This window comes from Agelaius phoeniceus, chromosome 9 (genome assembly GCF_051311805.1).
Source record: "Agelaius phoeniceus isolate bAgePho1 chromosome 9, bAgePho1.hap1, whole genome shotgun sequence".
Classification (NCBI taxonomy): domain Eukaryota; kingdom Metazoa; phylum Chordata; class Aves; order Passeriformes; family Icteridae; genus Agelaius; species Agelaius phoeniceus.
In genome coordinates this window covers 32,034,717-32,057,593 of record NC_135273.1, presented here as the reverse complement: position 1 = coordinate 32,057,593, position 22,877 = coordinate 32,034,717, and the positions used below count along the sequence as shown (strand labels likewise).

General features: G+C 46.0%; 1 protein-coding gene and 1 long non-coding RNA gene across 2 annotated transcripts; one reads left to right on the top strand and one right to left on the bottom strand.

Annotated features, from left to right (window-relative positions):
- Nucleotides 1-601: 601 nt before the first annotated feature.
- On the bottom strand, nucleotides 602-16,772 carry MINPP1 (multiple inositol-polyphosphate phosphatase 1). The gene is made up of 5 exons (XM_054637580.2): nucleotides 16,197-16,772; nucleotides 15,502-15,690; nucleotides 14,567-14,664; nucleotides 13,129-13,262; nucleotides 602-4,323 (listed from the first exon to the last, which is right to left on the bottom strand). The coding sequence occupies exons 1-5, from the start codon at nucleotides 16,735-16,737 to the stop codon at nucleotides 3,924-3,926; spliced, it is 1,362 nt and encodes a 453-aa protein (XP_054493555.2). The 5' UTR covers nucleotides 16,738-16,772; the 3' UTR covers nucleotides 602-3,923.
- Nucleotides 16,773-16,868: 96 nt separating this feature from the next.
- Nucleotides 16,869-20,562, top strand: LOC143694830 (uncharacterized). The gene is made up of 3 exons (XR_013183548.1): nucleotides 16,869-17,201; nucleotides 17,776-17,910; nucleotides 20,382-20,562. It is a non-coding gene; the product is annotated as an uncharacterized LOC143694830 (long non-coding RNA).
- Nucleotides 20,563-22,877: the final 2,315 nt, after the last annotated feature.

The following is a 22,877-nucleotide window of genomic DNA, read 5'->3' as shown; positions in this document are numbered from 1 at the left end:
AGTCCTGACCTTCACTCCAGACCAGTCAGGTCAGGAGAAAATCTCTAATTTAAAGCCAAGCCATTACTCCTGCCTCAGCAGCACTAGATAACACCACCTTCCTTTTGAAGAGTTAGACAACAAACACAACTCTTTAATGTATTAAAGACCCAAAAACCAGGGAGGGGAGAGATGGATGGTGGTGATGGTGTTCCTTCCCCTAGGGATTTGTGTAGTGCCTTCATTTGAGAGGCATTTCCCTCTTTGCCTGTGACTGCACAGACTGGGGGCTTTTCCCTGCTTTAAACAGAACATCCTCTGTTGTTTTCCAATTCCAGCTCTCTTACAGACTAATACACCTTCACAGAAAATGCAAAAACAGCCTTCAATCAAAGATGATGCCATCCCAGCCACAGCACCCTTTTTGCATCAGCAAAAACCTTGTCAGGAAATTGTTGCTGCTTTTTATACCAGGGTTCCTGGAAACGAAAGTAAATCTTCAGTCCCTTCAAAATCTGAGCATAAAAACCTAATTAAGGTTAGGTTTTTGCCTAACCTTGATTCATTTTCTATTAACCACTGAGAAATCTGATGACTTAAAATAATCAGACACCAACAGAGATAACAGCAACCTCCAAAATGTATTTTGAAGAAAAACAAAACCATGATTCCAAAGATCATTTCATTATTGCTGCTCAGAAAACAGATCAACAAAGTGTGCAGTTTTATTTCACAGCACTAAAAATCCACATTTCAAGTTCTCCAAATGTATCCAGTTAGTACCAGATCATTACAAATCTGCATCTGACAGCTCCATGCTAACCAGAACAGCAGCAGCTCTTACTGGACAGCAAAAATTCACTTGCCAGAAAGATGAACCATTTCACAAATTAAAATGTACTTCACACACATTGAAGGCCAGCCTACCAGAACACTGTTGGTATTTCCCATCAGTGAAAGCTTCCAGTTGCAGAAAGGTTGCAGAGAGAGTCCTTGACAGGTGTCTGAGATGAGGCCTCCAGAGGCACAGGAAGGAGGAGAAAGCATTATTTGTCTTGCAGGATGTGGGAATGTGCACTGCCAGGAGATGTGGCAGCCTGATCAAACACTGCAAACTGAGCTAGTGCACAACTTTGGAGAAGTATTTTGATCCATTTTAGTTTGTTTTCTTTTTAAAGTATCTAAACAAATGTCTTTGTTTATCAGACAAAAGGATCAGCACCTCCCCAGTGCTAAGAACCAGAGTAAGTGCCTGGAGTATTTACGTGTCCCAACACTCCCATAGTGCCACAATGGTGGAACATTTCCACACTGAGCCTCCAACTCTGCCAGAGGAGTGAGTCAGAGCATCCTCTAAACACAGATCAGAGCCCCAGCAGCAGATCTTCCTCTGCAGTTAATGGCTGACAGCCCCTGAAGAGAGATCTGTTACAGGGGTATGAGGGACCCAGCTCCAAGGTGAAACAGGGAACAGCTGCTGAGGCATCACCCACAGAATTTAAACATACAATCAACCTGCTAATGCACAAAGGGCACTCCACAACAGGAGCTTTTTGGTTCCTGCACCTCACCTGGCACACAATCAGAAAAGCAGTCAAGTGCAAGGTATTCCTCCCTCCATAAGGAAGAAGGATGTATCTTTTAACAAATGGGATGTCTTAAAATCAGTCTTGCTGAACTGACAACAGAATCTTCCATTCATCTCACATAGTCAGGCTTTCATCCCTTCTGTTCATGAATCATCACTGACTCAGAGAAGAAAAATATTTGTTCAAAGGTGGATTTTCTCACTCTCATATCTGTTCTTTCCAAACTTAACTGCCTTTAAACAAAGGCTCATTTCTTTATAGCCTGACTCAAATGTTGCAATAAAGTTCTTAGCTGGGCTCTGTCACAACCATTTCCATCAGTTGACTTAGTCTCCAGGTAGGATCATGTGAAAAAGAAGACATGCAAAGGTGATTGAGCAGTAGTCATATGCAGGGGCTGACAATTATCCTGACCTATATTCCTCTGGTTGTTGCAGCATCGAACTCCTCCCTAACCATTTCCCCAGCTTCAGAAAGAGCTGTGGATTTTACACAGGCAAGTGCTCAAATATTTTAATCAGTATCTCCAGTGATCTCTGCAGCAAGTGGTGCACTAATCAAACAGGGCCCTACAGCCACAGGTAGGGAAATGCCCTTAGCTCAGAGCAGCAGCAGAAACCAGGTGTTCCATTGCTCCTTAACTTACAGGATGTAAACATGAAGTGCTTTTATACAAGGTATATTTTATATTTTTATATATTTTATACAAGGTATATTAAGAAGAAAAAAATGACCAAAGGTTGAGTCCTCAAGAAAAAAATTTAAAAACCCATATACACTAAGTGTAACTTCTCCACTTGAAGTTTGGCTTTTTTCTGGTTTTGTTTTGGCAGCAGTTAAGTTCCCAGTTCTGGGGGTGAGCCCACTAAAAGAACCTATCAGGTGCACTATAGACATTTATACCCTCAAGTGCTGCAGGCCATGCTGTGGTAATCACTTCACCTCCTGCCCAGGAAACACAGCAAAACAAACCCCATTTACAGGCTGAGCTCTGAATAATCATTAGATGGTGAGAGTGCACACTTCAAGAGCTACCAGCACCAAAAATCCATCCTTCATTTGCTTTGGGCCAACTTAGTCAGCCATTCCAGCCATTGCAGGTGATGAAGGAATCTTTTTTCTGACTTAATTCAGACATTCCTCATCAGCTCTCTTCAGCTTTCCTTTTACTATCACACTGCAGAGCTCTAAAATACTTCCCAGCTTTCAGGCATAAGGGAACTTACTTAAAGTGCACTTCCTTTAAAATATCACCAGTCCTTCTATGCCATTCACCTCTTTAAAACCAGCAAGGTGGTTTTCAAAAAGCAAGGTGGCACATCAAATATGTAAGGCCTGCATAAGTGGCAGCTCATTTGGTGCCTTAAACTCAGCAGAAGTCAAGCCTCAGCCCAATCTTTATACAGTTCAAAAAACTGGATTTAGAGTTAGCAACAATTCCATTTCAAGCAGGAGGCTGAAGACATCAGAGGTGCTTTCCAGCCAGAGCTGGTAGGAAAACTGTCAGCACCTGGCCAGGACCAAGAGATTGAGAGCCATGGCACAGCCTAACCTGAATGCCCTGGCCCAAATAACACCAGAAATGGATGGTGTTAGTGAAAGGACACTCCAGAGTACTTAGACAACAACTCCTGCATTTCCCAGAGCACCTAAAAGGAAGAGTGGCTACTTTCCACTCTCTCACTTTTATTCTTTTTTCCTACTTCTTTTTAAAGATAATTTACTTACCCTGGAGACTAACTTGCTATGCAGGATGGGTCGATGATGACCTTAAGACTTTTAATTCCTTGCCCCTTTTCAAGCAGGTGATGCATGCAGGAACTCCTCCTGCTTTAAAATGCCCCAAATAGAAATGGTGCTGTCCAGGCAGAAGTTGTTCAGCTGTGGAGAAGAACTATGTACCCTCTCCCTTCTAGAAGCTTGAGAAAAGGATCAAAAAAAGGTTTGAAATATTTCATGCGTGGCACAGGAAAATAGCAGCTAGAAACACAGGCAGCAGAAAGCAACACTGAATCAGTCCAACCACCTTCAGATTCAATAAAATAGAAGCTGCCCCAGCTCTTAAATCCATCTATGGCCCATTCATAACAGCAGTGACCAATGAAATCAGCTTATTTGCACATATAAACACACAGGTATTTGTGTCTTGCATCACGCATTTGTTACAACTTCCCTGTGACAGCAGTTGTTTATGCAGTTGTGCTTATGCAACAAAGAACCAGTGCACTGAGCTGAGACAACCCCCCAGATCTGCAAGGTTAGGAAGTCAACAGAGCAGCAGCAAATCATCCAAAGTGCTTGTTCCCAACAGCTGTGGAACTGAACCCAGAGCCACGTGAAGAACACTTCACTCCCTCACAGCTCATCGACAGCAGTGACGTTGACCTGGGGCAGTTCGCACTCCTCTTTGAAGTGGCAGTTCTCCAGGATGTCCTTGTAGTAGTCCTTGAGGTCAGTGTAGGTGGAGGTGGTCTCGTTGGAGTGAAGGAAGGGCAGCAGTTTCTCATTGAGCAGCAGCTGCACCTGGTACTCCTCCTGGGAGGCGTTGGCGTGGTCGCAGTGGTAGAGCACGAACACCAGGTTGGCTGCATAGGGCACGATGCGGCCGCTGCGGAATTTGCGCTGCGCCTGCCGCGCGTAGTTGGTGGCCAGGAGAGGCTCCTTGTCTTTGAAGTAACCCATCAGGGCAAGCAGGGGCTGGAGAGTCTCTGCGTGCCCAACTTGGACAATCAAAGGTGAAGAAATGGGTTTGGAGCTACAAAAGAAAAGAACCAGAAGGGATGAGCAAGAGGTTGTGCCTTAAAACTCCAACGCGTGGCACAGCTGCCAGAGACCACGGCTAAGGGACACCTTGAACCTGTGAGAAAAACCTGTGGGAATTTCAGTCTGGTCCAGACATTTTAAATGCAGCTTCTAAACTTTGTCCAAGTATTGATCCAAGACCAATGCAGTGAGGTTCAGCAAGTGCTGGGTCCTGCCCTGGCTCAGCCCAGGCCCTGCAGCTCCAGGCTGGGCAGAGGGGCTGGAAAGGGCCCCTGGGGAAAGGCCCTGGGGGCTGTGCCAGGGCTGGACAGGAGCCCAGGGGGTACAAGGCCTGTCCCCTGGGCTGGCCCTACTGAGGGACGCCAAGGGCTGTGGCCCAGCTCTGGGCTCTCCTGGCCAGAGAGCTCTGGAGGGGCTGGAACATGTCCAGGGAAGGGGCTGCAGCTCACACAGTCAAGCCCTTCATTAGACGTGAAAGAGTCTCCTTCAAATCATCATCATCATTTATCAAATTGAGTCTGAAGACAGAAATCCAGTGATGCAGGACAACAGCTGTCCCTCCCCAGTTTAGCAGTCCAAATGAGCAGCAGGAACACTGCTCTTACCAATTCCTGAGGGCACCAAGCAGCCCAGGAGGAGATGATGCTCCCTCAGGAACAGGTCAGCAAATCAAGGCACTGACTCGTACCATGACCGAGGACAGTTTATGTAACAAAAGGTTACACAGTGCTCAGCCAGAGGGGAGATAAGAGCTGGCTTGCTGTGCCAGGAAGCACCAGCCAAGAGGAAAATCTGACCCTTGCTCCAGAGAAGGATGATGGCTTTTGAGGACCATTTCCAAGTGGCCCATGGAAATCCAGCACAGGTTAATACAGGTTTAGCTTTCAGGAGACACATCTTGACTGGTCTGAAAAGGAGGAGTTTCCTCAGCTCCCACCCAAAGCAATGGAGAAAGGGTTAAGTGGAAGATCTGCCTGGGGATTGGAACTTGGATCAGCCCAGCAGGAATCCAGTGCTGGCCAGGATGGGCCCTGCCAGCTCAGTGCACCCACGGTGTTTGTGCAGTCTGACACACACCTCGTACCACGCTCCTGTCAGCCTGAGCCCTTCTGACTCCACTCCTCAGACTCTCCCCTAGACAAAACATCCCTTAAAAACATATCCAACCCCTGCCTCTGTTTTCTGCTCAAAAGCAGCAGCCTTCAAACCACAAAGGTTCTCTGTGGAGGACACTGTATTTTTCCCCACCTATGCCTCTGTTGCACCAAGATCTTTACATTCACCCCACTCTTCCAGCTCCTCCAAAATCAATGTTCCTGCTCTTATTCTCCTCTTGTTATTTATGATTCTTTCACTCACTTTCAAAATTATCAAGCTTTTGGATCTTTGAATCCCTTTCTCTTCCCTTCCCTCTCTTGTGCACTTGACCAGTTCACATGTATCCTTCCCACCCACACACACCTGCAGGGAAGTATTTTTAGGTTTTAGGACACATTCACACCCCTCCTGTCACAGCAGCCAGACACAGATGTCTGTGGAAGGAAACAAAAGGCCATTCCTTTGATCTCCTGCATTTTCCAGCTCAGAAGTCTCCAGGGCCAGAGGTGGCTTCTAGGTAAGGAATCCCTTCTTTGCCAAATCTCTCCTTCAATCCACATGCATTTCTAGCACATACAGTGTCCTGTGGCAAGGAGTTGCACAGCTTCACACACTGCTGTTAATTTTTCTTCTGTTGATTCCATGTCCCATTTAATCCGTTCTACTCACAGCTTTGCAATAGTGTTTTTTTCCAAGCTGAGAAATCCTACCTCAGTCCTTCCAGAATTTTCCACATGAGCTGTATCCCTTTAGATCAGAATATCAGAATGCACAATACTCAAGAACCATAAGCTACACTGAAATCAGTACTACATCCATGAGCTCTCTGCTTAATTCCTGATATCCAACACGGAATCATGGAATGATTTGGATTAGAAGGGACACTAAAGATCATCTCATTCCAACTCCCTGTCAGGGACACCTTCCACAGGCCAGGCTGCTCCAAACCCCAGGTGCCTGAAGTTTGAGATATCTCAGACAGCTCCAACAACCTCCTAAGAGCCCCTGAGCAATAGGCTCTCCCACATTCTATCCAACAGCTGATAAGAAAATCATTTTTCCCCATGTGGATTATTTGACAGCTCGGCAGTTTTCCAGCCCAGTCAGTCTCCCCAGGTCCTTTCACAATCTTCCTTGTAGAAACACTTCAGCTTATTTATCTTGAATAAAACTGCCACACTTGCAATGCCATTGAACTTGTCAGCTCTTCTCAACATTCCAAGCAGGTCAGACCTTTCCAGCTCTATCTCTGCTCGGAAAAATCAATCAGCTGTCCCAACCCTCATTTCTTGTTATTTTATCAATTTTTTCCCCTCTGTAAGGACCTTTCCCTGTAACCCCAGCTGCCTGATTTCTTTAGATAAGGAAACCTGTTCAGAAGGATGTTTGGAAATCATGACTGTAGCTACCAGATCACCCTATTTTCTATTTGCTGATCCCTCCCAAGAGCTCCAAGAAGAATGTTTTCCTTTTAAAGAGCCACCCTAACACTTCTCAGGTGTATCAGATTCATCAAGGCACTCAGCACTACAACTCTGGAGCATTATTTCTACAAAACTGGCCTGCAATTCTGATTATCTCCTGGAGCTGCTTTTTAAATTTTTTCCTTATTTATATGCATTTTCATGTCTTCCCAGCTGCATAGTGGTCTTGGTTTTGTTAACTAAGAGGGAAGTTGGGAATGCAAATATGCTGCTAGAATCTCCAGAACAACCTTACATAGGCATTACTGACTCCACAGGGAATGGATTTCACATCTCACCACTCAAAAGAGGCTTCAGAAATGCTAAGACAAAAAAAAAAAAAAAAAAAAAAAAAAAAAAAAAAAGAACATTCTGGCAATCAATGCTGGCTTTAAGGAAAGTTCAGCTTGACTTTCCAGGTGATGCTAAGCAGGAATGTTGAAATGGAAGCAAATAATGAAAAAATAGAGCAAAAAATAAATCATATAAAACCAGCAAGGCATATGTTTGCAAAGCAGGAAACAAATTATAGCACAGACAAGTTTTTAAGAACAAGGGAAGAAGTAGTGGGAAAAGAAGGACTGAACAAGGTGCTCACTCTCAGTATAGCTTGACTTTTTCCTTCACTTGCTTTAGTCTCATAAAATCCTCATGCCAAGAGGCCAAAGAGCCTTGGGAGGCTAAACAAACCTCTCCCACTCAGCACCATCCCACTGGATTAGTGTAATGAAGATTAAAACTGCTTCCTGATACAGCCCAAGCCTGAGCTCTCCACAGCCTCCTGAAGCCAGCATGCCTGGTCTTGGAGCAGCACTGGTGATTTCCCAGACTCTTCCAGCACTCCCTGTTCAGGGACAGGCTCTGGACTCCAGCTCAGATGTGGTTTCCTATCACCCAGCAATGACAATCAAAGGGGCCATCAAGGTCACACTGCAATATTTTTAATTGTGGGGACAATAATGACAGATTATGTCTTCAGAGAATACCCACAGGCAAAGGTTACCACTGTCCCTGCATTCCTGATAAGGGCAGAACAAACAACAAAACAGTGATAAACAGTAGCACAGGTTAATAAAATATTAATGGCAGGCCAGATGTTTGCATGCTCAATTTACCTCCCAATCTATCAATGACTCAGCATCTTGCTGGAAGCATCAAAGTTCTCAACATTGCACTCTGGCAATTACTAATGGCATTTCTATCCACCTTTCCTCTCCTTTTTATTTACTAGTACATGGCTTGAGAAAGCCCACTGAGGAAATCTCATTCCCACCTTTGAAGGGATTGTGCATAAAACTCTGCCATAAAATATCAGGAGCTTGTGTCAAAGTGATTGGTTTCCTATTCATTTCATGGGGCATTTCCAAGTGAGCAGAAGGGGCTCTCAGGAGGCAGAGCACAAGAGGGTTTCACTGGAGAGATGTGCCAGCTCCTGAACTGCCCACATTTGGGGTTTTATGTTGTTTTTTGTTTGGTTTTTTTACCTTTTAAGTAAATCTGACCACAGATGAAAATGAAGAAAGTACTGAACAATTCAGAAGCACAACCCCAAAAGCTAAGTCTCACCATGGGGGGGGAAAAAAGCATCATGGAAAAGCACAGATGTGGGATTTATCACCCAGGTAAATTCTAGCTCTCCTGGATCTCAGCAAATTTGGGTTTAACTCTGAATCTTTTGCATCAATTCACTCATCCTCCAGAGCAGATCATTCCTACTCTTCCCAGGACTACTGATAATCCATTTTCCATATGGAAAAAGTGAACTCTCTTTTAACCAAAGTTTATTTCCTAAGCACTGACTGGATTTTCAGTTAAAAATACCTCAAACCCCAGGAAATAGTGGGATAAGATGAAACATTTCCTGCAGCAAAGCTCAACCAGCCAACCTTCAAACCTCATGTAAAAATCCCTCCAACAACTGCACAGAAGGCAAGATTCACCACCTGTTTAACAAGCAAGCTTAGCCTACATTCTGTCCCTTTTCTCCCTAATAAAAAGGCAGGTCAAAGGACTCAAAACCTGCTTTCAACTATGAAAAAAGTTGATGAATGGGGATGAATTCTTCATCCTTCTCACTTCCCCCTGTGATTTATTTCATGGAAAAAAATAAGCTGGACAAACCCTAAACATAGCAGGAAGCAGCAGAGATCAGGAAAGGCAGTGGTGGCACTCAGAGGGCAGCAGAAATATTTAACAGTGCTAAAGCTCAGAGGGTTTTCACCAGTGGGAAGAATAAGAAAAGTACAAAATATTTATCTGTCCAATAGTATTAAGTCCTCATAGGGCAAAATTTCTACCATGAATAAAAGACAGCCAATCATTCCCAGAATCAGCACCAATACAAGAAAATGCCACCACTAATACTGACAGCAGAAAATTTTCATCTGTTGCAATAAGGAACAAGCTCACTCATGACAAAAGCAAACTTGAAAAGCTGACTAAACGTCACAAAACTCATTAACAACCCTAATTGAAAGGTTCTTATCTAGTCCTGCAACACTTTATCAGCTGGAGGTAATTAGGCTAGGCCTCCTTGTGTTTCACTGGGAGCTGCTGCACTTTCAAAGACTCTTTCCTGGCTGACACCACCTCTGCCATGTTTCAGACCTCAGAGGTAAAATGCATTCCTGCAGCAGCACCACAATAATGCTCAGTGTTGATCCATCATGAGCCAAAACCAAACCAAGAGGCTGCTGGCACTTGGCAAAGCCTTTCTGCCCAAGGTGGACTCTGGTCAGACCAGTGCATTTGCCTGTGGCTTGCCTAGGGACTCTTGACTTTGGCTTTTTCATTCTTCCATGAAAAGGTATGACTATCAAAGTTGCTCAGGATTATCTGAAAAAGTATCCATAAACTAATTACTGTGAGATTGAGGACATGCTGGGGAGTCTGAAAGGCCCAGGAAACTTGAAATCTCTAGTTCTGGGTAGACAGATGAACAGCCCCACTCCCAGGGCAGAGACCCTGGGCTGCCCAGCTCTCTGGGAGAACGTTTGAGAGATTGCTGACCTCTGTCAGTGAATGAGACACACACATCAGACATGCAGCCACAGGGGTGCTGCTGAATGTGCCACAAGTATCTGTGGTGAATTCCACACCTCTGGCCTCCCCAGAAGCTCCCTTCAGTCATGTCAGAAGTCCCCTCTTTGAAAGATGGAGCAATCAAAGCCAAGCACACACCATGATACAGAGCTGCTGACTGAGCCATGGACTGGTTATTAATGAAAGCCATCCCAGCAGCACTGAAGGAAGGAGTTTTCATAAAAAATCTGACTGAATATTTGGAACCTGAGCAGAAGGGGATTTTCAATCTAATTATTTCATTGCTGCTGCATATGTGGAAGCTTTTTGCTCACTTCCCTTGGTAGAGTTTTGAACTGTGAAGTGGTTTTAGATCATCCATTAGACTCCTTTGTACTGAGTCATAGGTTTGAAGGAACAATCAGGGCACAGCAGTAAATGACTCCTGAGAGGTACCAATTGTGTTGGGAAGTGACCTGCAAAGAGGAAGGCAAATTACATGCAACAATAAAAGCTACCAATAAATTGCCAAATTGGGCTGTTTACCATAAATCACAAAGATCACCTTCAATTGATTTTGAATCATATTCAAATTAGTCCTTTTTTTAGTACCTTGGAACCATTTACTCTCTCAGAGGAAACCATCACCAAATATTTTGCAATGCATATGTACAGCTAGGCTGGTATTATCAATACACACTGCAAATCCTGAGATGGCTGCACAAAGCATCCTCCCAATTTCCAGGGCCTTATGGTAACCCTTTTGGACAGTACAAGCAATAATATTTCATATTCTTTCACCAGAAGAAAATAATAATGGTAAATATTTGAAGCTAGAAGGAAAAAAAGAGGAAAGTCTAAAAGAGCTTTAGTGAATAGCTGATGTGCTTTAAAATGTGCCACAACTGATTTGCAAATCCACCTCTGCCCAAGTGTGCAGCTGCAGAGATTTCAGTGAAAGGTAATTCCTCACCAGCTTCTCTGGCTATTTTCTATCCCCTTGGGAAAAACCACAATTCTTTATAAATGTGAAGACATAAGACAACTGCCCAACTATGCCATTTCAGCAGAGCAAATCACACAGGTTTGATATGGAACAAGAGAAACTTTCAACCAAAGTCTATTTCTTAAGCAGAAATATTTTCATTTTATATACATCTCATTATGTTTTTGTAACAAAGAAAATTTGTATGGAAGAAAGAGTCCTGACCCCCAACCTTTTCCTTTCACAGCTTTTAACAGTAAGACCTGCACAGAAGAGACTATTCCCAGTTTAAACTCCAGAGTTATACTGGAATTCACATGATGGAAGAGCCTAAAAACACCTGAAACTTTTGCACTGCAAACTGAAAGTGGGACTGATCACTGCAAACTGAAAGTGGGACTGATGAACAATTGGTATTTATTACCACCTTCATCACGTTCTTAAGAATGCACTAACCAAAAGGAAGGGCTTTCTACCAAGGAAATAAAATCCAACTTTGATAAGGCAATTAAGTTTGGTGATAAGATTGCAAGGGCAACAGTCACTTCATGGAAGAAACAGGTTCTCTTTTTAATTTCACTGGGAATGAAAACAGATCAAAGCTATTGAACATAAAGGCATAAAGTATGCTACAAAAAATGCAGCTTTGCCAACACTGCTCTCCACTGTCAAGTCTGGAGCAGCACAGATAATCCACATCCCTCAGCTTCTTCCCAGAACAGAAATGCTTCCCTTTCTACTTCTGGATAGCCCAACCTAAGCTTTCCAAAAAGAAAAGAGATTTTGGAGCAAAGATAATGCCCTGGAAGAAAATTTCTTTTTCTTAAATGTTTTAGAGTAATTTCTTAAATTTTTAGAGCAAGCAGCCAGTTATAAATCCATGTTAAACATTGTTTCAATGTTCCACTGAAAGACATTTCACCATCACAAAAGCTCATTTCTGGAAAAGCTACAAAAATGTTTAACCTGCTGCCTTGAAGTTGACCATCACCATAAAAAGAAAACATACAAATAAAAAGATATATAAATAAGTCTTTGTCATTGTCATTGTGCTCTCACACTGCCACAGGGTGTCTCTCTCCATAGATGAAAGAGAGCAATCTCTCTCAGCAGATGAAGCAGGATTAGCTGCACCTCTGCTCCCTAGATTCCAAGGGAGACAGGCTGGTAGATTCCCACATGCTCTCCAGGGTTACCCAGCCCGGTTCATTCCCAGCTCTCCAGCGCTTTACGACTGCCACCTTCTGTTGTGGAAGGGAGTAACACATTCCCGTGGCACTCGGCTTTCCACTTCTGTTTAGGATAAGGCTCGTCCTGAATGAACACTGCTCAGCCAGCTCGGAATTTTACAAGATTTAGGGTCCTGATTCTCTACATTCACTGCCTGCTTCCCTCTGCGATAGCAAAACACGAGAGGCCCCGGTGTTGCAAATTAACTCCCACAGCCAGTGCTGAAACAAAGTTACCTCTGTGCTGGGGAGCTCTGCCTCAGATATCTGCTCTGCCCACCTCCCAAAAAATCAGAAATCTCCATCTGTACCTCCTCCTTCCAATGACAGCTCTAGGGTTTTTAAAAATTGTTATTATTAAGCTTACAGGGATGTTTGATAGACACACAGCTGCAATTAGTGTGTGTAATGTAAGGATTGAAAGGCTCTCACTGCTCAAAGAGGAAATGACACTCAAAGGGAACAAAATTGATCACTCTCCTTCCATTATACAATCTTATGGCCCTGTCCTTGATATCCTTTACTTCTATAAAATTTCCATACTAATCTGTTAAGGTGTTAATTCATGTGACTGATTATTAACCATGAATTTCTAATTGTTCAGTTTACACAAGAACATGAACACAAGCTGTAAATTAACATTTAAGCAACAAATTATTTTTAACGAGGACATTTTTAACAAGAAAGCTCTATTATTTGAATTCATTGTCTTCTCTCAAACTGCAAGAAGAAAACACCACTATCAGGCAGCAGTCCCCTGATGGCCTGTGTGGATCAGCAAGTTGAAAGATGGAAATACTTGAGCTGAGCACAAAAGCATCAATGAAAGCAAAAAAATATACTCTACAAAGTAATACTGCTCCAGTAAAAATTGTATTCTCACTGTTAAAATTCTCCTAGGAGTTGCTACATTCAGAAGTACTATACTTCCTTTCAATGAAATGCAGCTCCGAATGAGCACAGAAAGCTCACACCCAAAGCACTGCAGGCTCTTGATTTACCTTTTGCTCTCCTCCACTGCTTTGTCCAAGTGCTGGAAGATATCTTGGAATAAAATGCAGCTGGAGCGACTGTTGATGTCATAGCCATAGCCTCTCTTCCAGTACTGCTTCAGGTCATTCAGGTATTCCAGCACCTAAAATTGGAGTGCATAGCTTTTTATTGCTGCACCAAGGGAAAGCAAAAAGCTCACGGCTGGAGCAATGACACAAAAATAACCCCAAACATCAGGGCTCCAGTTCAAACCACTTCAGCATAAAACCATGTCACTGTGGTGTTGTCTGAGAAATCCTCTTTGCCCAGGATTTTCTCCTGGGAAGCTGAGAAGCCTCAGAGAGGAATGAAAACAATAATTACCTGATTGCTGCTTTGGAATGTGGCTTGGACATTGTTTACCAACAGGTGAATGCTTGATTGGGTCCATGTGAATTGTTTTTAATTAATGACCAATCACAGCCAGCTGTGTCAGACTCTGAGTCAGTCACAGGTTTTTATTCTTCATTCTTTTAAGACCTTCTGATGTATCCTTTCTCTATAGTTTAGTATAGTTTTAGTATAGCATTCCTTTAATATAATATCATAAGTAATAAATCAGCCTTCTGAGAACTTGGAGTCAGATTCTCATCTCTCACCACATCCTGGGCACCCTCACAAACACCACAATGCCAGACCACAGATCAAAGAGTGACCAAATTCAGCATCTGATTACAATCACAAAAACACCCTGAGGTGCTGCACATCACAAGACAACCACTACCCACTGCTTTTTTAGCACTTCTGATTTTGCCTTTGGCTTGCCATTCTTCTCACAGAATCCACCCCACACCTTTAGCCCAGCTTGTTTTGTGTCTGTTTTCAAGTTCCAGAGATGTGCACACACCTCAAGTAGACAGAACTGTGCCTTGGAATTATTCAAGAGCACGCAGTGCTCTCCACATTCTCTGTTCCTTTCCTGACAATTGCTGGCATCAAAGCCATTTCCCACCTCCCTGCTGAGTTATTTATAACTAGACTGAACAGGGCAGGTCTCAGCAGAAGCCCATGGAGACCCTGATCCTCTTAGACACACCTACCTATGCAAAGGTCTCCTCTTTTCCCAGGGGTATAAATTTTCTTAAGAGCCTTGGGGGAGCCTTATTGAACATCAAAAGTTACAGCAAACAATTTTGAAAGAAGAGGAACAAACATTTGTCTCATTTATCTGGGTTCTGTCTTGGTTTGGAGAGCTGATAGACCCCATAACCAGAGAGTCTTAGAGGCCCTGGAAGACCTCATTTGATGCACCCTAGTGTGAATTCTATCATGTGATTCTACCCTGTGAAAACCACAGATTATAGAAAGGTTTGGGATGGAAGGCCATTTAAGATCTCCTCATTCCAAACCCTCTGCCACAGGCAGGGACATTTTCCTCCAGAGCAGGGTGCTCCAAGCCTCACATACCTTGGCATCTTCTTCACTGAAGAGTGAACACCACGGGGAGGTCACATTTTTTATGGCCAGCTCATAGGAGCAGGTGAGAAAAGCCACTTGAACAAGATCTGCAATAAATCCAACAAACAAGCAAGAGATAAATCACTGCTAGACAAGTAGCAGCTTCCTCTCCTCAGTTTACCTCTAAAATGAATTGCAATTACTGTTTGGCAATACAAACAATGAAATCCAATAAATATTTGGCAGGACAAAGACCAAGCACCAAAAATACACAGTTTAACAGAATTATTGTGCAAAATCTAAATTTTGGACTGCAAGCTCTAGGCATTACATCATTCTAAGAGGAAGACAAGAGCATTCCACATTAAATGCTGTCCATCTGCTGATGTGAAACAGGTGTCAGCTGCTGGTGCAGCCACACAGGTCAGAAGAGTCAAAGGGAAGATGTGAGCTCATGGACAACACCCCCTCCACATCAGCAGTTGTGTACAAGCAGCACCAGGTTGAACTTTGTCTCCAGCATGTCCCTGATACTGCAATCCCAACAGCAACACTTATTTTGGGGGGCTTTTCCCCAGGGAAAATCCAGCACTTCTGCTCTGAACAGGAATTAACACACAGGGCTGCTTTTCCTCAGGTCATTTACGGGCTGGAGTTGTAATGGGTTTCACAAAAGCAAAATGAAAACATTCAAATCCCTCCAAAACCAGGTAAAGCTGATTTCATCTATGGGAAAGATGTTTTCAAGCATCTTTTTCTTCTGACCATTATCCAACAATCATTCATTACTGCAACACCAAAACAGATAGTCTCATGCACTTAATTACAGACTGCATCTCCAAGTCACAGCCGCTCTAAATCACCTACTCTGCATAACCACACATCTTGGAAGCTGCTCTTGGCCAGCCTTGGAGCCAAAGCCACCTGTGACAGGAATTCCTTACCTGCATTTAGCTCCTCCACTGGCAAACACAAGGCACCAGCCACCTTTTCCAGGACCTTCTTCATCTCAGGCCCCTCTTTGAAGGCGTTCACCTGGCCCATGGCCGTGTCATTCTCCTCCACCAGCACCACAAACTTGGCGCAGTGATCAAAAAACCGCATCAGGGAGTCATTAACTTCAACCTCCACCTCTGAAAGCAAACGTGGGCGTCAGGGGGAGCATCACCATCCCCAAAGGCATCAGGACGTGACACCCACCAAGGGACAGGCCACCCACCACAGCTATGGAGGGGATGCAGGGTCCCCCTCCACCACAGGGAAAGCAGGGTACATCCCCAGTGTCTCCGAGAGCTCCCTCAGGGAGGGATTCCTCCAGCCACCCGGGGGGAAGCAGGAGTCCCCCAGACCCTCAGGGTTGGATCATGGCTCCCCCAGGGCTCCCTCAGGAGAGGGATGGAGCTGTGAAGCATCCCCATCCCCCTTGGTGGAGCCGGGAATCCCAGAGGCTGCCCCAGTCCCTCAGGGAGGACACGGGAGCCATTCCCTCAGGGCATGGGTCTCCCTCATCCCTCAGGGAGCAGGCCCCAGAGAGCACGGAAAAGCACGGGAGTCCCCCCATCCCCTTGGGACAGCTGGGAATCCCTCAGCCCTTCATGAAAAGCTCCCCCAGGGAAGGGGGTGGGTGTCGCTCACTCACCGTCGCCGCCGAAGTCGAGGGTGGGCCCGAGCCCGCGGCGGAAGGCGGCCCCGCTCTGCAGGCAGCGGTGCTTGGAGCTGCTGGCCAGCGCCAGGCGGCGGCGGGCGGCGAATAGCGCGGGGAAGCGGGCGGCCATGCGCCGGGCCAGCTGCTCCATGTCGCGCCGGCCCTGCGGCGCCAGCCGCCCATCCAGGCTCTCCTCGTACCACATGGGCCACTCGGCCAGGGCGGCGGCGGCGGGGCAGGCGGCGGCTCCCGCGGCCCGGCGGAGCAGCCGGGCGTGCAGCTCGCCCAGCCGGCGGATCTGCCCGGCCGTGGGGTAGCGGGTGCCATGCCGGAGCACGGCGCGGAGCTGCAGCGGAGTGCAGGAGGCGGGCAGCGACCCGCCCGCCCCGGGACCCAGCGACAGCGGGTCGCTTACCAGGTGCGGGTTCACCTCCTCGTAGCGGGACTTGGTGCCGAAGTAGCCGCTCAGCCCCGCGCTCGCCAGCGGCAGGACGAGGAGCAGCAGTAGCAGACCGGCTTCCCGGCGAGGCGCCATGGCTGCAACTGCGCGGCTGCCGCAGGAAGAGGCGGAGCGGAGCCGCCTCTTCACGGCTTCAGCTGCCCCAGGGCCCGCCCCAGCCCCAGCCCCAGCCCCAGCCCCAGCCCCAGCCCCAGCCCCAGCCCCTTCACGGCATCACTCGCCTCAGCCCAGCTCCTCATGGCTCCTGACAGCATCACCCACTCCATCCCGGCTTCAGCCATCCCCTCTCGGCTTCACGCGTCCCCTCACGGCTCCGTCCGCCCCAGCCCGGGGCACTCGTACCCAGGCGGGAACCCTGAGGGGAGCCATGAGCTGTCTGACCTACTTTGGCATCTGCTTTGCCTCTATGGAGCTCGCTGGCCTCACGGAGCTCAGTAAAAACAAAAAGTTCGATACACAGTCAGACACGAGGGGAATGCTTTAATTCCTCTGTACAGGTAGAACAACTGGATGGACTGCAGTAGGGAAACAGAGACAAGGTATGTTGTCTTTCTCTGTCTGTAAAAATCAGCAAATCCCGTGAAGCAGATGGGCTCAGGACAACCCAACCTTCTTCTTGGTGGTCAGTATCCAAGATGTGCTAGTTCTGAAAAATTTAAAATTGCTCCTCTTTCTTCTCTGCAGTTGTGCAATGTATTATCAACTCTTAAGGTTTCCTATTGCTATTAATGCACCTTGTTCAACTGGTAACAGAATGTGCTGCTGTCCCTTGGAGTCCTGTTTTAGAGAATCTATCTGTTGACATAAAGCAACAGCAGAAACTTGCTAACAAATGCCCACCATGTTGTATTCAAAAAATTAGTCTAATTAGCATTTAAATTAGCTAAATATTAAGACCACTTCAGTCAAAACCCTGGGCCTAGGCCATGCTGGAAATGGGGCAAGTGAGAATGTGGAAGATAACTTTAAAGCTAGGCTCTGTTTCTCAGAGCTCTGTGAAAATTTCAGCCATGATGTGAATATCTCCAACATTAGAGAAGCTCTGGCATAGATAGATTTTTAAAAAGTTAGTACAATCTTCTCTTTATTGCTTCTTCATTCATCCCAAACCAGGAACACTGCCAGGGACTGCAGCTCCCCTCAGAATTCACTTGATCCTCCAACATGAGCAACCAAAGCCAAGAAGGATCTTTCACAGGTGTTTTTGGCTCTTTTTTTTGCTAAAAAAACAGCTGGATGGCACTCAAGGTAAGGTGGTGATGCTGTGAGGGGATGGGAGGTGGCTGCTGCAGGGGTTGGTAGCGTGGGGCATGTGGAATTTCCATAGAATCTCTTGAGTTGGAAGGGACACACATAGATCAGCAAACCACAGAATCCAAGGGTCATTGAGGTGAGAAAAGTGTTCCCAGCCCATGGAGTGCCAGCTATGCCTGATACCCACCTTGTCCCCAGCCCAGAGCACTGAGTGCCACCTCCAGCCCTTGCTGGGACACCTGCAGGGCTGGGCACTGCAAAGCTCCCTGGGCAGCCCCTGCCAAGGCCTCAGCACCCTTTGCATGCAGAAATTGCTGCTGCTGTCCAAGCTGAGCCTCCCCTGGCCCAGCCTGAGGCCCTTTGCCCTTGTCCTGTCCCTGTTCCCTGGGACCAGACCCTGATGTCCCCCAGGCTGCACCATCCTGTCAGGGAATTATGGCACGATAAAGACACCCCTGAGTCTCCTCAGAAGAGTCCAACTCCTTTTAACTCCTGTTCCCAGCAAGAGCAGGTAGGAATGAGCAGCTGTGTAAAAACAAGTGGGAGCACGAAGTCTGCAGCCAGGGATGCTTCCAGCTGGGAGCTGTGTCCAGAGAGCCACCAGTACTGGTTATAAAGGCAGGATCCCAGGGTGTGTGAGGCTGCAGGGGCTCAGTGGGCACCTGGTGTCCCCTCCCTGCTCCAGCAGGGCCATGCCAGAGGCCAGGGCACAGCATTGTGTGCAGCCAGCTGTGGCCCAGCCCCAGGGAGGAGAGCCCCCAGGCTGTGTGGGCAATGTGCTCAGGGCTGGGCAGTGCCCAGGGCAGAAGTTGTGCCTCCTGTGCAGGGCAATTGCTGGGCTCAGGCCCTGCCCGTGGCTCTGGGGCCATTGCTGGGCCCCGGAGCAGAGCCTGGGCCCTGCTCTGCCCCTCCCTGCAGACACTCAGTCACAGCCTGCTGGCACTGCTGGCAGCATGGAATGATGGCATTGTAATCACCCATCCAGAAAAGCTTAGAGAGGCTTAGAAAAGCAAAGGATAAAAAGAAGCATCCTGTGGAAAAGCCTGAGCAGCGCAGTGGTGACACATCAGGTTATAAAACAGTTTGGGCAAAAGCATAAGCAAAACATCCCCATGCTGATTATACCCATTTTCAGCTAAACCCTCACTACTGAATAGATACCAGCTTGTAGCTAAGGAAACAGAGTCATCTGAGCTTTTGGCCCACAGCACATCCAGGGGAAACCTGTGTTTTATTCAGTCAGACTTTACTCCCTGCCTGCTTATTCAGGCTATTGCTTCTGCAGCTGAGAATTTTCAGTGAATAAATAAATTTTCATGATCTATTTAGTCCACTAGTGAAATTCTGTTGGAAAGTGTGTGCCTCACCTGTCTCCCACCTCCTCAACATCCAAATAAAGTGTTAGTGCAAGAGTGTGCTATGGCTCAAACAGGGTAGGGAAAGCCTGTAATGGTGAAAGAGAAAGGGAAAAGAAAATATGGGAATAAATAAGTGGTTTAAAGCTTCTGGGCAAAGTTATGGGCTCTCTGTTAGAGCAGGGCAGTGTGACTCAGCTGTCTCCCAGTGACTCTGTCCAGGGCTATTTGGCCCCTTTCCTGTGGCTCATTTAGTTTATATTGGACATATCTCCCACAAATCACTTGTAGCATATCATCTTTTATTACAAAACCAGCATGAGACTACATGCAGTGTTGCTTTGAAACCTATTGAGGCTATTTGATAAATACTGAGAAAAATACCCATTCCATCTTCTGCATAATTATTCACTGCAAGGAATCTGTAGTTGGTTTTAGTAGGAAAAGGATTTTGCATATTACATATAATATTTTTCATATTATAGTGTGCCTGTGAGCTGCTGTGAGGGAGAAAAAGAGAACTCAAGGAGTTTTCTGTCACAGGCTGTAAATGTGAAGTTAAAAGGTAATTAAATAAAAACTGGTTTGTAATCCCAGTTTCTGTTCCACAAAGGGACTTCTGTGTTCTGAGTTGTCAAGGGCAGACAGTCACCCTCCATGGGATCCCTTCCTTGCTCCTCTCACATCACATTAAATCATCACAGCCTATGGTATCCCATTAATGTATTTTGATGGTTTCACAGGATGTTTTCTATTAGGACAGGGAAAATCTTATCAAGAAGATGATATTCCATGAGGAGTTGCAACCCCTGTAGCTCATATCCCAAAACTCTGGACAAAGCATTTACACAACAGCCACATTACCATTTTCACCCTCCACAAGTATTGTGATGTTCTTTTTTGGTCTTTGTGGCTTCTTTACATCTAAGTTGGAGGCCAAAACCATTTACAAATGTGCCTGTTCCAAATGCAACATTATCAGATTGTTTTCTCTTCTGTTTTCCTTTATTGTTTTTATTTTTTCTTTCCATCTTTAGTCTGGTGCTGCTGAGGGTGGTGAGTTCATGGCTCACATTTCCACAGCAGCATTTTTTTTTTGTTCTCTTGCAGTGCAATCAAATAGCCCTGTCCTGAATAATTTCCTCATTTCTGCTTCATCTATGGATTTTCTGTAGAGGTACATCCATTTCCAAACCAAGCTCTATTCAAAATGCAACTGAGAAAGGTAATGTACCAACCTCTTCTGAAAACACTTTTTTTTTTCTTATAAACCCTTCTGCTCCTCACTGCTTTGCTGGCCTGTAATTGCCATTAATGGAAGTGTATTTCTTTAGCAATGAAAGGAGAGAAAACCCAAATTTTCCTGTGTCCCCAGCTGAGTGTATGCCAGGTCCCTGCTGCTCCTTTTGGGGTGTGGGCTCTCCAGAAACACTTTCTGCTCTTCTGGGCAGTCCTCTGCCTCATGTGTGTGTGTGTGAGTAGGGACAGTTTATTCTCACAAGGAAAACAATGGGTTTTTCCATAGCTGATGCCACATTTTGGTTAGCAGTGAGAGAACTGGAAAAGGAATGGCACACATAATTACTGCTTTCTGCAGAAAGGGCTGAATTCAGATCTCACCCATGCTGTCCTGATGGAGAGAGAGTGCTCCACATGCTCTCCCCTTGGGCACAGCACCATTTTAAAGTGTGTGACACAGTGCTGTTCCCCCAGAAAACACAGAAACCTCTGGGGATCCCAAGTGGTTTGACCTCTTTGCAAGCAGAGTTTCTGGTCTTGCAGTGTGGCTTCACCCTGTGTGGGCAACATTGTCAGCGTGGCCACCCCATAATTATGTGGTTGCCTTTCTGGAACATGGCAGGCCCTTCCAGTTCTGTAACATAACCCTATGTCAGGCTTTGGAACAGCTTGGAGATTCAAAAACCCAGAGATAAATTCAGAAAGCCTCAAAACCCAGCCAAACTGGGTTTTCTGTAACATAACCCTATGTCAGGCTTTGGAACAGCTTGGAGATTCAAAAACCCAGAGATAAATTCAGAAAGCCTCAAAACCCAGCCAAACTGGGTTTTCCAAGGGTAAAAGTAAATTTAGAGTTTCCTTTTCCACATAAGTAAGAGGAAGACAGAAACTACAGAAACTATGTGGACCTGTGCTCTATATATGGAAAGGTAAATTTCTTGGTTGTATTTTCACCAAAATACAGGCACAAAGAAAGCTCAAAGATTCAGGCATGCTAAAGGCAAGGGACTGTTCAGGATAGTCAATCATGTAGGAACTGGACAGGACAAGGGCAAAGGGCCTCAAGCTGGGCCAGGGGAGGCTCAGCTTGGACAGCAGCAGCAATTTCTGCATGCAAAGGGTGCTCAGGCCTTGGCAGGGGCTGCCCAGGGAGCTTTGCAGTGCCCAGCCCTGCAGGTGTCCCAGCAAGGGCTGGAGGTGGCACTCAGTGCTCTGGGCTGGGGACAAGGTGGGCACTGGGCACAGCTGGGAGTCCATGGGCTGGCAGGGATTTTCCAGCCTTAGGGATTCTGGAATTCTATGAACCAGCAAGAGCAATTAATTAATTAATTAATTAATCAAGTTCTTTTTAGTATGGTTCTGTCAGACAGGGTTTGGGCTTGGATGGCCCAAAGAAGACCAGGGTAAGGAAGTTTGCTGACAGCACAAAGCTTGACAGTGCCCCAGAACAGAGAACAAGTCAGAGATAGGGTGAAGTTTAACAGTGAGAAATTCTTGCAGCAAGCAGGGATTTCTGCTGCAAATCCAAAGCTCAGAAGGACAAAGGAAGAGAAAGGCTTGAACAGACCAGCAGATCTCCAGGGAGCTGGGAGCCCTGGCTGTGGCACGGCCACCTAATGGCAAACAGGAGTTTGGGGCAGGTCAGAAGTGACATTATCAGCACACAGGAAGAGATTAACACTCCCCACTGTGGATGGCCACAACCACCCATGGGCAGGGCTGCAGGGAAGCACTGCTGATGGTGCACAGCTTCTGAGAGGGCACTCAGGAGTCTGCAAACCAGACATGAGTGAACACGGATGGCACATCAGGAGGACTCTCAGCTGGAAAGGGATGCTTTGGGAGCAGCCTTCCAGCAGTAAATTGTAGCTCCACATTTCTCTTCACAGAGAAAAGCAAGGCACAATTCTTCCCAAGGATTTCTGGGATTCACATTCTCTGAACCTCAGAGAAAGAAAACACAATTCTTATCTCATTTGCTGTGCCAAAGTGGAATGCAATATGGAGATTGTTTACCCAAAGTGAGGATGTTTTGTTTCCTTGGCCTATCAGGGCCAAGAGTGTGTGTGTGTTGAGACTGTCAGCTGACAGTCACGAGATTCAGTGCAGAGTGTGCAGGGTGGGCAGGGCTGAGTGCTTGGCAGATTCAATTTTAGATGTATAGAATAATATAGTAGAATAAAGTAATTAATTAGCCTTCTGATATCAATGGAGTCCTCCTCATCATTCCTCCTTTGTGGACCCTCACAGCATTGCTATAGTAAATGACCCAGCTGATCTCAGATGAATTCAGCAGTCTCAGTGAGGTGCTTGACTGAGGATCTCAATCAAGGAGGTGCTTGGTGCCATGGGATGTTTCCATCCTGT

Excerpts from the sequence above, each read along its gene's own strand:
- MINPP1 (XM_054637580.2), bottom strand. The coding sequence starts at position 16,737 with ATGGCGCCTCGCCGGGAAGCCGGTCTGCTACTGCTGCTCCTCGTCCTG. Across the intron at positions 15,691-16,196 it reads CCTCGACTTCGGCGGCGACG|AGGTGGAGGTTGAAGTTAAT; the intron begins GTGAGTGAGCGA and ends GTTTGCTTTCAG. Across the intron at positions 14,665-15,501 it reads AGTGGAGGAGCTAAATGCAG|ATCTTGTTCAAGTGGCTTTT; the intron begins GTAAGGAATTCC and ends GATTTATTGCAG.